Below are 15,974 nucleotides of genomic sequence, written 5' to 3' on the forward strand. Positions count from 1 at the left end.
CAGGGACTCTTGCCTTCTCACGAAATGCCCCAAAGTGGGGCGAGAAGCCAGGAAAGCCCCACGCATGGTTAACCCTTGAGGGGCTGCAGGATGCTCCTGCTTTTCTTTCGCACCCAGTCACCAACCCTACGAACGGGGGGGGGGGGGAGAGAGAGAGAGAGAGAGAGAGAGAGCCGACCAGCTCGCACGTAGTATTGTCGAGGCGCGCGAGAGGAGGTGAACTGAGTCGGGCGCGCGCTGGCCGCGGAATGGCGTAGGCCCGGGCGGCCGTTGCCAAGGCTCGCACCTGCCGTTGCCAAGGCAACCCGCGGCGCCGCCGCTTCTCCTCGGGCTGAGCCAGGCCGGGCCGAGAAGGCCCCGCTGAAGAAGAGGGGCCACCATGAGCGGCGGGGGCGGCCGGGGCGACACCGAGAGCAGCAGCTCGACCGCTTCGGTTCTGGCCGAGCTGGACTGGGACGATGGGTTCGCCGTCCCTGTGGCCAATGCCGAAAACAAGGCTCTGGAGGAAGAGGCAAGGGGGGGGGGTGTCCCGGCAGCGACCGGGGGTGTGTGTCGTCGGGTAGAGCCCCACTGCCCGCTTTATGGGGCCGGCTGAGCAAATGGGGTAGCACGCTCCTCAGAACACCCCCCCCCCCAAATTGTGCCTTTCTTTAAATGGGGAGGGGGACTTGAGTGGTTTTTTTTAAAAAAAAAAATTGGGCCGTTGTGCTCTATTGCTTTTTTTTTTGTATTGATTTTATTTACCATTTTTAATATCGGTCTTGTTTAACTTTTTTTTTTAAAAAAAAAATATTCGCCTACGTCTCGTTTTTTGCTTTTAAATATGGGTCCTTTTAATGAGATCAGCCGCCGTGGCTCCTCTCTAAGGAGAAAGGTGCGGTAAAAACTATTTTAAATCGCAATAAATAATAACCCACCCGTTCTGGAAATTAAAAACAAGGGCAGGGGCTTCTTCTCATGCCCCGAAGCGGAAATTCCCAAAATAAAATGAGATCCAACAGAAACAGAGATAACGAAAAGCTTCCCTGGACTCCAAAGAATGCCTCCCCATTAGAGGCTCGTTGTTGTGTCTCTGCATAATTTCTTCGTTATTCATTGATCTCCTCCTTGTTTCTCACAGTGTACAGAGGCATGGTTTGGGAAAGAGAGGCTCTTATTTCAGCAATCATTTATTTATTTATTTATTTATTTATTTATTTATTTATTTATTTAACTTATATGTCACCCACTCTGCCAAAAGGTTTCTATCATTGACTGGCTCATGGCTGCTAATAGAAAGGTGGCGGCTGCAGCTTAGCAGGACTGCACTGAACTTGCATTGACTTTACTGCCTTCCAGTAAAAAGAATACTGTACTTTCTTATTTTGCTGCAGAAAAAAAGGCTCTCTAAGGGTTGAGAAGTATTGGAGAGTTGCTTGTGGCTGCAGTGTTTCGGGATCTCTTTCCATAATGAACAGGAGGAAAGACCGTCTAACTTTGGGGATGAAGAATCTTTGGTTCCATCCAGATTTCACAGGACGACAGCTCCTAATATCCAGGATCGCTGTCCATCCTGGCTGAGATTGAGCATAACTGGAGTTCGGTACCAACAGGAGGGCCATATGTTGTGCAATACTGTTTTTCCAACAGCCAGGTCTCATAGCAGGACATAATGGCAGCAACTCTCTGTAGTTTGTTCCCACCAACTAATATTTAGAGATAGATTGCCTTGTGATATGGAGGTTCTAAATTAGAGGTCAAAGCTGATAGGTGCAAGTAAACTTATTCTCTGTAAATTTACCTATTCCTTTTAAAATTCCACCTAGATTATTATCCGCCTTTACTATGTTTTATGGCAGTAAAGTCCAGCATATTTGCATTGTGATGTGACTTTGACTCCCCTCCTCCTTCAGTATCCAAAGCAGCTTCAGCCATTGAGTGTTTACATAATGCAGGGCTGCATATGGGGCAAATTATTACAAGAGAGGGCAGTGGGGTCAAATTGTCTTTACAGGTATAGTATATAGTACAAACAGTCCTAAGATTGGTTTTCTCACAAGAAATCACTGGCTGTATTTATGTTTGAAAGATCTTTCTCTTCCCTGTTCCACCTTACTTCTAAATACACTGCTATCTCAAAGTTGGACTGCTTACCTGCTGCTTACTATTGCTGTTTTTCAGTAACGTGAAAATTTATTGAATGTTTTTTTACAGCTTCAAAAGATCCAGAAAGAGAAGGCAAACTTGCAAAATCAGTTGACTGATTATGAAGATCGTATTGCAGCAATGACATCACATTTGAAGAATGTGAGGCAGGAGTTTAATTTGACACAGGTATATGTTTGATATTTTTTTTCTTTTACTAAAATGTGCAGTACAATTTTGTGTACATTTATTCTAAAAATAAAACTTATTGCATTTGTTGAGGCTTCCTCTCAGGTAAGCATGCTCAAGATTTCTGCCTTAATAATCTATTATTTTATTTTATTACTTTATTCATTTATTTAATTTATTTATACACCACCTTTCTCCCCAAGGGACTCAAGGTGGCTCACAACAGATAAAACTATAAAACAAACACAGTTTTAAAACACTATATAAATATCGTATCAGAAACAAACAATTAAACTTATATTAGGATTAAAAACCAAGATTAAAAACAATTGCTTCCATTGTGTGGAGCTCATCGTACATACAGTACTCAGGTGTTCTCCTACTCATACCCTGGCAAAATTCAGACCTACTTAGCTTTAACAAAATTGCTGTGTCATGTGCTTGCTACCTGTGTCTGTGAAACCATCCACACAGATTAAGCAATAAAGCGTGCGCGCGCGCGCGCCGCGCGCGCGCACACACACACACACACACACACACACACACACACACACACACACACACACACACACACACACACACACACACACACACACATATTTTGCATCCGTTGTTTCCGAAGAAAGTGGTGTTTGTTTTGGGTTGGGGTTTTTTCTTCTTAAATTTAGAGACATTTCTCCAACTCTTTTCCAAGAACATGGTACAGTGGTGCCTTGACTTAATGAACGTCCCTACTTATGACCATTTTGAGTTACGACCAGCTCCGGCTGCAAAATTTTGCTTCTAATTGTGACCGGAGCTTCCACTTACGAACAGAAAAAGGCAGGGGGAAAAGGTGGGAAATTCAAATTTCTAGCTGTAGGTGGCGACAAGGCTGCTTCTTTTTAGCTCTTTCGCCCCAGCAGTTAGTGACTGTGCGTTGGAGGAGGAGGCTTGGGACTGCCTCCTTCTGCTTCTGAGAGTGTGTGTGTGTGTTTTCAGGGAGGCTTCGGGCTGCCTGGTAAGGTAAAGTGCTACTTTCTGCTTTTTAAAAAACTGTTCTGGGTGGTTTTGCAGCGTGGTTTTGAGCTGGGCGGTTATGTTTCTGTGCTGTGATTGGTCTTGGGGTGTTTGTTTGTTGGGTTCCCCCCATTTCTGATGGGTCTTGGAGGTTTTTTCTTGCTTTTTGGAGTATTTTTCCCCATTTCCAATGGGTCTTGGGGTTTTTTTTGTTTCCTCCCCATTTCCGATGGCTCTTGGGGGGGTTGGTTGCTTTTGAGGGTTTCCCCCATTTCCGATGGGTCTTGGGGATTTGTTTGTTTTTTGGCTCCCCCTCCCATTTTTGATGGGTCTTGGGCGGGTTGGTTGCTTTTGGGGGTTCCTCCCATTTCTGATGGGTCTTCAGGGTTTGGTTGCTTTTTGGGGGGTTCCCCATTTCTCATGGGTATCGGGGGTTGTTTGTTTTTTGGCTTCCCCCCATTTCCAATGGGTCTTGGGGTTTAGTCGCTTTTGGAGGGTTCCCCAATTCAAATGGGTCCTACATGCTTCCCTTGCTTTTTCCTTTGTTCTCTGTGCATTTCCAATCTGCTCCGTTTGTTTTCTGTGCATTTCCAATGGGTCTTGCACGCTTGATTGCTTCCCCCCCCTTCAGACGGAAGGGATTAATCGTGTTTCCAATGAGTCTTACAGTGATTTTTTTTTCTTCAGCTGGAATGGTTTAATTGCATTTCAGTGTGTTCCTACAGGAAATAGTGCTTCGACTTATGATCATTTCGAGTTACGTCCATCTTCTGGAATGGATTATGGTCGTAAGTCAAGGCACCATTGTATAGTTTATCTAGCCCCTACAGATAAATAGACTATCAAGTCTTTATAGTGTAAAGATACATTAAGTGCCTAAAATAACAGTAGATCCTAATGCAAGAAATGTGGCAGTCTGTTGTGAGATATATATATATATATATATATATATATACACACACACACACACACACACACACACACACACACACACACACACACACACACACACACACACACACACACACACACACACACACACACACACACACACACACACACACACACACACACATATATATCTGCCTGCAGGATCTTAAATTTGGTAAGTCTGAAATGTAGGAATTATTTATGAATTGTGCTATTATGTTTAGGCGTTGAAGGTTTATAATACATTGTTAAATTATTATTTTAAATAATAAAAGCCAGAGATCTTAATAAATTTGTTCTAGATAAACAGTGCCTGGTTGAATTTCTTTTTTGAAAACGAAGAAATATTTTATCTAGAAAATAAACATGTACAGATACACATATATAAATAGACAGATGAAGCTGTACAAATGTCAGTTAATTCATACAGCAGCTGAAAATATTAAGATCTTCCCAGCAGACATGGTTCCTGAATAAAACAGATGTATATATGAATACTATTATCTGTATATTTCTTCTGATTTTAATGATCAGAAGTAAAATAATGGATTCAAAATCTCACCTGAAGTTTTGTGTCACTAGGACAACTATAGAAAATTGATACAAGATATTAATCTTTTGCTATATGAAACCCATACCTTTTTATCCTAAATACCTATGTATGGGGTTGTTTGTATGTTTTAGAGATTCAAACCCATTTTTCTTAACTCCTCTTTAATTAAAAAAAATTGAAACACTAAAAAGCACTTGTGAATCATTGCTGCTCATTAACCTTGCAAAATAATTAATTGCCGTTCTCTTTAGTCTCTTCTTAGAGCCAGACAAAATGAAATTGAAACGGAACAGCATTTTAAAGCCCTCGCCGAGAGAGAAGTGGGGCGCCTGAAAAGTGAGATTCAAAGGCTGGAGAATGAGATGGTTTCATTAAGAGAGAAGAAAAATAGTCAAGAAGTATGTTTCAAGTATTTCTTCCAGGGTGTGAGAAATGCCTTGCCAAATACATGATTTTTCTCCACTGCTGTTCTTGCATTGAACTGCATTAGCTCCTTAAACAAAAGACATAAGATGGCAACAGTTTTTACATTAGTACCTGCATTTTGTTGGGGTGGGGGGAGGTTGGAGCTTTCCTTTCTACACTGTTTTAACAATAGAAGCATTTTAAGATACTCATGTTTTGGAAAAGCAACAGTATGTGGAAATGGTAATACAAATGCTTCTCTTGATCTATATTCTTGATCTATGTCTCATTTTCATCAGCTTATCTTCCACTAGCTCTTTAGGGGGAAACTATGACTGAAATCCTGTTGCACAGTATAATAAGTCAAAACTAGAATCGGTCCATTGAATAGATTTAGTGAATCAACTTCTCTGTAAGTTCCGTTGATTCAGTGAGCCTTCTCTAGTTGCAATTTATATCACTTAGCAACAGGATTTCAGCCTACGGTAGGACCCCCATATAGATGCAGGATCAGTATCAGCCGATTCACTTCTCCACAGTCTGAAAATATTACAAATTTTAAAAGAGAAATTCCCAGAAATATATATTTCTAACAAATACGTTCCTAGAACTAGCTACTAGAGGGAGCCAGAGATCGTGCCGTATTAGATTAGATTTTAGATAAGGCATCCTTCAGTCTCGAGAGACTATGGTAACATGCTCTGAATAGAGGACTTGGAGCAGTGTCTAGTGTGGCTGAGAAGGCCAATCCAAGAGTGACCATCCCTTCCACACTGAAGACATATACAATCTGTCCGCTGCCCAGCTCCCTTATTTTGCTGGTTTCGGGCCTCTTTGCCTTGGCCTGCTGAACAAGTGCCTCTTCAAATTGGGAGAGGCCATGCTGCACTGCCTGCTTCCAGGCTGAACACTCAGAGGTCAAGGTTTCCCATATGTTGAGGTCCATTCCTAAGGCCTTCAGATCCCACTTGCAGATATCCTTGTATCACAGCTGTGGTCTCCCTCTGGGGCAATTTCCCTGCACTAATTCTCCATACAGGAGTTCTTTTGGAATCCGACCATCTGCCATTCTCACGACATACCCAAACCAACATAGACATTGTCTATATATAGGGTTCACTATTATAATAGTGTTCACTGCATTTTTAGCATCTGTGAGAGGGAGGGCCTTGGAACTGCTCCCCCATGGATTTGGAGGTCCTATTGTACATGCAACATTGTATATGCTTACATGAAATCAGATCATGAGTCTAGCAGTATTTCTCCAGGGATTCAGGTCTTTCCCATCATCTTCCTGATCCTTTTAACTGGATACACTAAAAGCTTTTAAAACTTGGATTTGTTCATGGAAAGTATGCATTCAGTGGGGCAGCTACAGCCCACCCGTATCAGGCATAATGCTACTTAATCTTCTAATTATTTAGGAAATAGTGTCATGTAGGTTTGTGCTGTCTCCCTTCTGCTGCTCCTGTTAGGAGAAAAATCCAAGTGGTTTCCCGCACCAAGTTTGGAGCTATAGCTTTTTAAATTGGACTCTCTTTTTGATTTTTTTAATCACCATAATTATTGCTATACTCTTATTAAGCATCACCAGTAGGAACAATCTGCAAAGTGCCTGTGTTACAAATTTAAAGATGGAATTGCCCAAGTTTATGTTGGAAATAAATCTCTGGAAATCTTTCTGTTTTGGATAGCATTTAATATTCAGTTTCTGAATTGAATTTGGGTTGTGCTTATAATTCATATGCTATATTTGTCGTTTGCAGATGCTTTTTGTAATTATGATTTTTGCCATACATACACACACATTTAGGTTGGCTTCTAAAAAACCCCACAAAACTAGTTTTGTGAGCCCAAGCTTTACAGAGCAAAGATGCTACAGGTATAGGCAGATGAAGTAAACCAAAGTTTCTTTTTCTCTTCTGCCAGTGGAGCCCTTGTGATAGTGGTTTGGAGCAATCTGCTAGCAGAATTACTTTGGTTAAGATCTATCAGCAGAAAAAAAAAACCCAAAAGCAAAACAGATAGAGAAAGGATGGGAAAAGGGAGGAGACAAGTTATGGTACATTAAAAACTCATCCGACTCAGGGACACATCCTCTATATCACTGGTGGTGAACCTTTTTGGGCCTGAGTGCCCAAACTGGAAAAACAAACACCACACACACAAACCCAGCAGGCAGCGGAACTGGAAGTGGCAGCGGAAGGGGGAATACCTGGCACAGAGGTGCCTCCAGACCCCACTCCAGATCCAGCACCAGCTGCTCCGGATCCTGGCCCACTTCCTGTTGAAGCACCAGCACCGTGGCTCCAGCTGCCTCCTGAGGTTTGGCTACAGGGAGGGAGTAGCAATCCAGCGACTTACGGCTCGCATGCCCGCAGAGAGGGCTCTGCATGCCAGCTGTGGCACGCATGCCATAGGTTCACCACCACTGCTCTATATAATAATAACGGCGTGCCATCAAGTTAATTCTGATTTATGGTAACCTCGATCAGGGTTTTTTAGGTAGAAAGTACTCAGAAGTAGTTTACCATTCCCTTCTTCTGGGGTCACCCTGGGACTGTGCAGCTTGCCCAAGGCCACACAGGCTGGCTGTTCTGACATGTACAGTAGGGAACTGAGCTTCCAACCGCTGGTGCTGTAGCCAGATACTTAACTCACTGAGCTATTATATTCACTATGCCAGCACAAAATTTGGCAAGGACGAGGGCAGTCCTAAACAGTTTCCAACTTCTCTCAGCTAGAAGTGCTTTGAATTTAGTACAGCTTCCCTTTTGTCCTGGCTAATTAGAATTGCACTTATGGATTTGCTTTTTCTCCAATAGCAGTCCTTCATCATGGAGAATAAAAGGTGTTCCTAAGCAGTTTGTCATATGGCATGTAGAGGCAGCAACATTTGAACAGAAAATTCAACTGTTCTACTGCCTTTAGGCATGCCCCATCCATGTACCTAAACAAGCTTTGGAATCTCACTAGAGTAAAAATATCTACTGTATTTGCCAGCGTATAAGATGACTGGGCATATAAGACAACCCCCCAACATTTCCACTCAAAATACAGAGTTTGTTATATACTCACTGTATAAGGCTACCCCCTCTTCTGCACACCTTCCACACACCAAATAAAAGGTGCTATTCATTGTCACCATTGTATGGCCGCAGCGCATCTCCCTGTGACCAGCGCTAGTGTGCAAGTGCACATGTGTAAGCTCTGCGTAGACAAGGGACAGGCCGGAGCTCCGCTGCTTCCTGCCAAGCAGAACGGGCCGGTCACGTCAAAAAGGGTGGCACCCCTGTCTCGCTGCTGATGCTCGCCGCAGCTGCACTGGATACCGCACGATACTGGACGGTATGTAGAATGAGGTGGGCAGGCATTTGGAGGCTACTATGGGCACCGCGCGAGCATCAGAAGGCCACTATGGGCAGCTATGTCTATCCCAACTGAAGTGCACCCGGCGTATAAGACGACCCCCCCCACTTGGAGGCATGTTTTTCAGGGCAAAAAAGTAGTCTTATACGCCAGCAAATACAGTATTGTTATTCCCCTACCCTTAAATAGCAGTACTGAACTGGATGTTTGGCAGGATATCTGCATTTCTCTGCTTTTAAACAGTTTTTGCCCAGCCTATGGGCTTAACTTTTACTTCTGTTCTCCAAAGCTGCTGTGTGTGTGTGTGTGTGTGTGTGTGTGTGTGTGTGTGTGTGTGTGTGTGTGTGTGTGTGTGTGTGTGTGTGTGTGTGTGTGTGTGTGTGTGTGTGTGTGTGTGTGTGTGTGTGTGTGTGTGTGTGTGTGTGTGTGTGTGTGTGTGTGTGTGTGTGTGTGAGAGAGAGAGAGAGAGAGAGAGAGAGAGAGAGAGAGAGAGAGAGAGAGAGAGAGAGAGAGAGAATGAGAGACTCACTCATCCTGGGTTCATATGTGAACAGGACAGATGCATACATAAAATACATGACTGCCCATCTCATCTGGTTTGACCCAAAGACACCAATATAAGCCACGACTGAAGAGCAGCTTGCATGCCCACTTGCCCTTCTTGGAATTAGTTCTGTGTATTGCAGCCCTTCCATTATAATCCATTGATGATAGTCTGCTTTTGTAAATATGATATGCCCTTATTTACTGGAGGCCACAACTACCTATGATATAACTCAACTGTAAAGATGAGGGTATTTGTATACAAATATGACTACCCCTGCACAGATGGACATAACGAGGGTCCACTGTCCACTCACCCTTCTGCTGTTGCCGTGGGCTCCGCATGCCCTTCCTCTTGCTCTGGAGCTCACTGGCGACTAGCCACTCTTCGACCTGGCAGGGAGGCTTGCCGTCCCGCCGCCTCCCAGGAGTGGCTAGCTAGTTAACCAGGAGCTCCGGATCGATAGGAAGGGCACGCGGAGCCCGCAGCAGCAGTGGAAGGGTGAGTGGACAGTGGACCCTCGTTATGTCCACCTATGCGGGGGTATTCATATTTGTATATGAACATGAATATCTCCATCTCTACTCAACGGCTATATGGGTTAATGAACCACAGTATGATTGACCAGCATACTGGTTTACCACTTTGTTCCTTTCTTTGTGTAAGCAGAAGAGCAAACTAGGAAAGAGCTTTTTGTGACATCCAGACATAAAATTATTGTTAATTTTACCCAAGAAAGTCAAGATTAGGGTTTCTCATTGACTTATGAATCTTGGTTCTTCCAAGTGCAGCAAACTATGATTCTGGGCTTGAATGCCACAAATGCCTTTCCTCATATGTTTTATCTTCTTGTGCGAAGCAGGGCTACAAGGGCTGCATGATCTAGCATAATTTGTATTCACATTCTGGCTTATTAAGGCACAGTTCATGGCTTAAAATAACATATTAATGTGATCTTTGTAGTTCCTAGAGGGGACTAATAGAGGACTGCAAGATATATAAAAACTGATCCTGAAATGACTGAATTGTCCAAGTACTGTACTGGCCTCGGTTGAATAATAACATAGTTTTAAAGAATGAAGAGGTTTGTGGATCTTCTAAGGAATATTACCTTGCATGAATTTTAATTATGTCTAATGCATTTTTGCTTCTTCACCTTTGTTAGAATAATATTTTCAAAGTGACTCAGAAGCTGGAAGCTTTAAGATGCCAAATGAACTGGGACCAACAAGCTTTGGAGGCTTGGTTAGAAGAGTCGGCTCGTAAAGATAATGATGCAGTCACAATCCAGAAATATGCACAGCAGGATGATAATAAATTACGAGTAAGTGTCATTTTATTTTTATCACTCGTGCATGATTTTATTTAAGTAAAGAAAATCCTCATTGTATTCTCCAGAACATAGCCAAACAGCGCAAAAAACCTACAACAACCATAAAATCCTTATTACTTTCAGTGTCAGGTTGTGAAGGAGAAGGAGTCAAACTAGAGATGACGTGGGAGATATATGACTATCTGCAAACACCCTTAATTTTATTTTAGTGTCACAGAGAACTCTGAAGTTGATCAGAGCAAATTTAGGATCTCTTACTCCTTCATTAAAATAAAACCAAAAGCTGTCATGAGACATTTCATATGCCTAATCTGGCTCTGGGTATCCTTCCTAAATTGTTTCCAATGGGCTAAAATGCAAAAGGTATTCTTGTATAAGGAATTCAGAAATCTAGTAAGTATCCAGTTAGCATGAAACATAAATTCTCCTTTAAATATCTTGAACTGTTTTTCCAATATGCTAAAGCCAAATGCTAAAATTTAGTGTCAGGCATTAGTTAAATTGGTCTGGATATTTGGCTTTCCAAATTGCTCTATCAGTTTACGTGGTGTGGAATTTTAAGCTAGCTAATCTTTGGTTCCCTTCTCAAAGTCTTGACATTTCCTGACCCTTAAATTCTATCTTATTTGAAAACTTGGCAATGGTAATATTTTAGTATCTCCTAACAGTATTTTATATTATTGGAGTGTAATATTTAAAAGAGTAAGTTTCACTCTCTTTCTTTTTAGGCGTTGACTCTTCAGATAGAAATGCTGACTGTGCAGTGTAATAACAGGCGCAGAATTCTTGATAATGAGCTGACAGAAACTTTAGCTGCTCAGGTTTGTTTGGCAATGCATTGGACAATAAATTTTGCAGTTGCACTTCAGGTGATTATAACCATTGCAAAATCTTGCTAACTCTTTCGTTTTCTCTTTACAGATAGAATTAGATAAGACAGCTGAAGATTTCCGGAGAGTTCATCATGAAAGACAAGAACTTATCAGACAATGGGAAAACACCATAGAACAAATGAAGAAAAGGGATCAAGAAATAGATAACTGTGCCTTGGTAAGCCATTTTCCAAAATCTAGATTTATTAAGATAGGGAATATCATTTGGGCATCCATTTTAGTAAAAGATAAACGGCTGTGTTTACTCCTTTTCAAACTAGCTTTTAGCACAAGCAAGACGGGCAACCTGTGCAAAGGAGAGCGTGCTCAAAGACAAGATTCAGTTTTTGGCTAATGAGAGTGGCAATAATGCAGAATACGAGAAGAGAATAGCCATAGCTGACCGACAAGCTGCCAAACTCAGATTAGACTATCAGAAAGAGGAAGCTAATCGAAATCAGTTCCAGGATGAGGTAAAAAAAATTTATATGTACCAACCTATCATATGGAGTCTGATCTTCGTAATCTTTCAGTATAGTCTCACGGAACAAATTCTCTCTCTGAGCAGTATAACAGATGTATGGGGAAGCCCGAACTAGTCCAACGGAGCATAACTGTATCCTCAGAAGCAGAGACAGATTTCTGAAGCAGAGTACAGTATTTCTTTTGTCTGTTTTATTTATCTAGATATTAATCGTACTTTTCAAGATCCAGAGCAACTAGTCATGTTTTTAAAACTGTATAAATATGTTGGGGGGGAAAACAGCTAATACAGCAACCCTAGCCCCCAGATTTTCTGGCTGAAGGAGATTATAATTGGGCACAAGTTTACCCAGCAGAAAGAAGCTCCACAGAATATTAGCTTCACTTTGGACACTCCCAGTATATTTATGAAAAGTTCTACAGATAGAGATTTTCCATTGCCTATGTTTCTGCCATTAGGATGCCCGCTCCCCTTCCCCATTGGTCCATTTCTAAAGGCAGATTGAAAGTGTCCTTAGAGCAACAGTATGCAAGGCTCCTTCATTCTACAGAGAAGCCATAGATGACTTTGGTTGTTGTGGGTTTTTCAGGGTCTTAGGCCGTGTTCTGAAGTTTGTTCTTCCTAACATTTTGCCAGTCTCTGTGGCCGGCATCTTCAGAGGACAGCACTCTGTGCTCTGGTGCAGTTTGTTTGGGAGTTGAGTATTTATGGCTGTGAGATCAGCTTTTTCAGGAGATGGGTGATTAGTGTGTGTCATGAGTGCTTCCGAAGATCTGGACCCAGAAGGGTTAACTGTGGCTGAGGAAAATGTGGAGAGATCGGAAACAGCTGAGCAGCCTCCAGGTTCTCCCTCCACAGCAGACAGGCTTCGGAGCAGGCTTCGGAAAAGACTCAGGGCAAGAAGAGCAGAGGTTCGCTCTAAGGCTTTCCTCAGGGACCTGCGTTCACCTAGCCCTGAGTACTAGCAGAATAGAGAGCTTTCCAACAGCTCAAGGAGCTGCTTTAGGATAAAACAAGCTTCAGCGAAGCCAGAAACTTCGTGGAAGCAAGGAGTCAACATCTTGGCTGGCATCCACGGCTCTTGTTCCTGAACTCTGGACCTTGACCCTGGACCTGCGCTAGTATTGAACTTTGGACCTTAGCCCTGGATTACGTACTCTGGACTCTGACTGTGTATCTGACCCTGGACTTTGACTTTGGACTGCAGTCTGTAAGTTTGTTTCAGAACTCTGGTTTGCATTCTTGGTATCTCTGACCTTGGACTGGTTTATCAGACTTCGGCTATTGTAATCCCCGGGAACGTGACAGTGTGTCTTGTTGTGGGTGTATTGTTGTGATAAGGAGGAGAGATTATCCTCACTGTGATTGATGGGTGTCATTAGCTTGGTCTTTTGTGTGTAGTGATCCCTGGCCCTTGTGGTGGTGTAGAGTTTGTTGACCTTTTGCACGCTGCATTTTTCAGAGCTGAGAGCCAAGTCTTGTTGAGTTTCAAACTTTCCTCTTTTTTGTTGAAGTTCTGCTGGTGTTTGTGGATTTCAGAACACAGCTGAAGAGCCCAAAAAACCCACAACAACCATTAGATTCCAGCTGTGAAAGCCTTCACAAATACATAGATGACTTTTTTTCCTTTTCCACCACCCTGGATCTAGAGGGGCTTGGAGAGCTACTGAAGAAGAAAATATTGCCTTCTTCCCTCACATGTAGAAATAACAGAAGAGCTGCTGCTTCAGTCCTCTCTGATCCCTTAGTATTACTCTGTGTAATGTAATAGCCATAATATGTTCGATGTATGTTGTCTGATGTCTGGAAGAGCTTATAAACAAAAACATGCTTTGAACCCAGATGGATGAAACATTGACACAGTGATTACACTGCTGGACTGCGGCCAAGACTCTCCTCATGACCTGAGTTCGATCCCCATGGACTCAGGGTGCCAGCTTGAGGTTAACTCAGCCTTCCTTCCTCTAGAGATTGGTAAATTATGTATCCATTGTGCTAGGGGAGCAGGGTGTGACCTTCATAATTAAGTTGTAAACTACCCAGGGAGCGCTTTAAGCAGTATGGAGCAGTATATGCACAGCATGCTTTGTTTTAGATTATAAAACTAGTCCTACATGTTACAATTGACATCCATAGTTCTTTAAAAGTGTTGTCTTTTTGCCCTCACAGCAGTCTTGTGTAGTTGGTCAGTATGAAAATATTGTGCTCTGTAAAAGTGCCCTGAATAATTTCATCTGTTTTCTCAAAACTCATCTAATTAATGATTAGCTGGATACATTGAAAGCTATGGTGGATGGAACGGCTTCTGAACTAGAATCTATGAGAACCAGTGTTTCTAACCTTAAGAAGGAAATCCAGGAAAAAACATTAAGGTAGGAATTAAATAACCTGGTTTTTTTCCAAAGTACCTTTCCTAAATATCTTTGTAAAATATACTAGAAGAATGGATGTATTAGATCATTGGTTCCCATCCTTGGGTAACCCAGGTGTTCTTACACTATAATTCCCAGAAGCCTTCATCACTAGCTGTGCTGGCTGGGGTTTCTGGGAACTGCAGTACAAGAACACCTGGGTTACCCAAGGGGGAGAACTACTGTATTAAATACCTTGGACAATGCTAAATGGTAAGTGCGCAAGGATAATCACTAAATGTTTGTTGTAGCATGTAATTTGTTTTCCTGTTTATAAAACCAATTAGTTATTTTCTTTTTGTGATCTTGAACATGGCTGCTGAAAGAAAAAAGTTTGATACTGTATATAAAATGAGTAGAAAGATTAATCAATAGTAACCAAACTTCTGTTGCTTAGTGAGGTAAACTACACTAGAGTAGGCTCAGTGAATCACGGGTTTTGGTGAGTCAACTCCTCTAAGTGTCATTGATTGAAGTGGTCTGCTTTGTGACTTAAATAAGCATAGAAATTTATAAGAAGATGAAGGGGCCTTGAACAATTTTTAAAAAATATTCTGTATTATATTTTCGTCATTAAAAGAGATTTAAAGATTAGTTTTAAATGGTTAAATTTGGTATGCAAAATAGCTTAATAAGTGCTATTTATAACTGTGATATAAGACAGTCTTAAATAGTAAGTTTTATTTTTTTAGAGTTATATGTATTTTAGATCAATGTGCAGATTTCAGTTGTTGTTTCGCTGTGTAACTCTCTTTTTCACCCCGTAAACCCCTGCTTAGGCTAAACTTAATTAGGGACCAGAATGAGAGTCTTACAAATAAACTGAAATATGTGACAAACCGTGCATTGAGTTTTGAAGAAAAAGCAAGCAGGATGGAAGAACTTCTGAAGGAGAAAGAGAAAAATGTCAAGGTAAATGAACCCCTAACCATGTTTTTCCCCCAACAGCATTTAAAAAGTGTGCTGTTCGACCAAAGTATAATCTTTCACTTGATTTCTGATTTTTGAAAAAACATTTCATAACTAAAACTAGTGAGTTTTAAGAGGTATTGTGTCTTTAATGCATTGCACTAGTGTTTTGAAAAAAGACTATTTGTAGAAATATGCCATTAAGGTGCGTTGAGGAAAACACGTAAGAGATTTTGAGGTGGCAGACTGCCAACATGCTAGTGTATATTATGCTGACTACATTGGGGAGAATACATAGGGTGAGGGGAGAAGGGCAGTATTTCTAAGATGGAGAAACTCACAGTACTCACAGGTGACCGTAATCCTGATATCACACAAGTAATCACGGAGAAGATGAACAGAGGTTCTTTTTTATTAATTACTATTTGAACATTTTTCTTATATTTTCTAAACTCACAGAACTAAAATAGTGACTCTTTTTCTCCCAAAGGAGAAAATAGCAACTGTCCTTACTAAGTGTGAAAGAGAAAAAAAAATCTATTTGGATGTCAATTGTTAACATTCTGCATGACGTGGTTCCATCCAAACCAATTCAAGGCTCTCCATTTCTCACAGTAAATGCAGAGAGGACAGGGCACAGGCACTTCTGTTGGCAGGCCGTTGGTGTCCCACCCAGAGGCTGAGGAGCAGACTAGCGTAACTCTGGAGGCCACCAATGGCATGAATATACAGGAGCCTGAGCCATTACTGGGGGCAGGAGATGTGAAGTCCCCAGCAAAGGATCCAGGACACAAACTGAATTCCTGTCCCTGTTTGTGACCTTGAAACCCTGGAGGTGGGTGGACAGATGGG

General features: G+C 41.8%; 1 protein-coding gene across 1 annotated transcript in view; it reads left to right on the forward strand.

Annotated features, from left to right (window-relative positions):
* Positions 1 to 241: 241 nt before the first annotated feature.
* CCDC39 (coiled-coil domain 39 molecular ruler complex subunit) overlaps positions 242 to 15,974 on the forward strand; it is a 35,222-nt gene continuing 19,489 nt past the window's right edge. Inside the window, exons 1-9 of the mRNA XM_020809471.3 lie at positions 242 to 511; positions 2,194 to 2,313; positions 5,047 to 5,193; positions 10,279 to 10,437; positions 11,175 to 11,267; positions 11,368 to 11,496; positions 11,600 to 11,791; positions 14,071 to 14,174; positions 14,993 to 15,125. Coding sequence (XP_020665130.3) covers positions 380 to 511; positions 2,194 to 2,313; positions 5,047 to 5,193; positions 10,279 to 10,437; positions 11,175 to 11,267; positions 11,368 to 11,496; positions 11,600 to 11,791; positions 14,071 to 14,174; positions 14,993 to 15,125 — 1,209 coding nt within the window. The 5' untranslated portion in view covers positions 242 to 379. The remainder of the gene's footprint in view (positions 512 to 2,193; positions 2,314 to 5,046; positions 5,194 to 10,278; positions 10,438 to 11,174; positions 11,268 to 11,367; positions 11,497 to 11,599; positions 11,792 to 14,070; positions 14,175 to 14,992; positions 15,126 to 15,974) is intronic.

Source organism: Pogona vitticeps, chromosome 3, assembly GCF_051106095.1.
Source record: "Pogona vitticeps strain Pit_001003342236 chromosome 3, PviZW2.1, whole genome shotgun sequence".
In the NCBI taxonomy this organism is placed as follows: domain Eukaryota; kingdom Metazoa; phylum Chordata; class Lepidosauria; order Squamata; family Agamidae; genus Pogona; species Pogona vitticeps.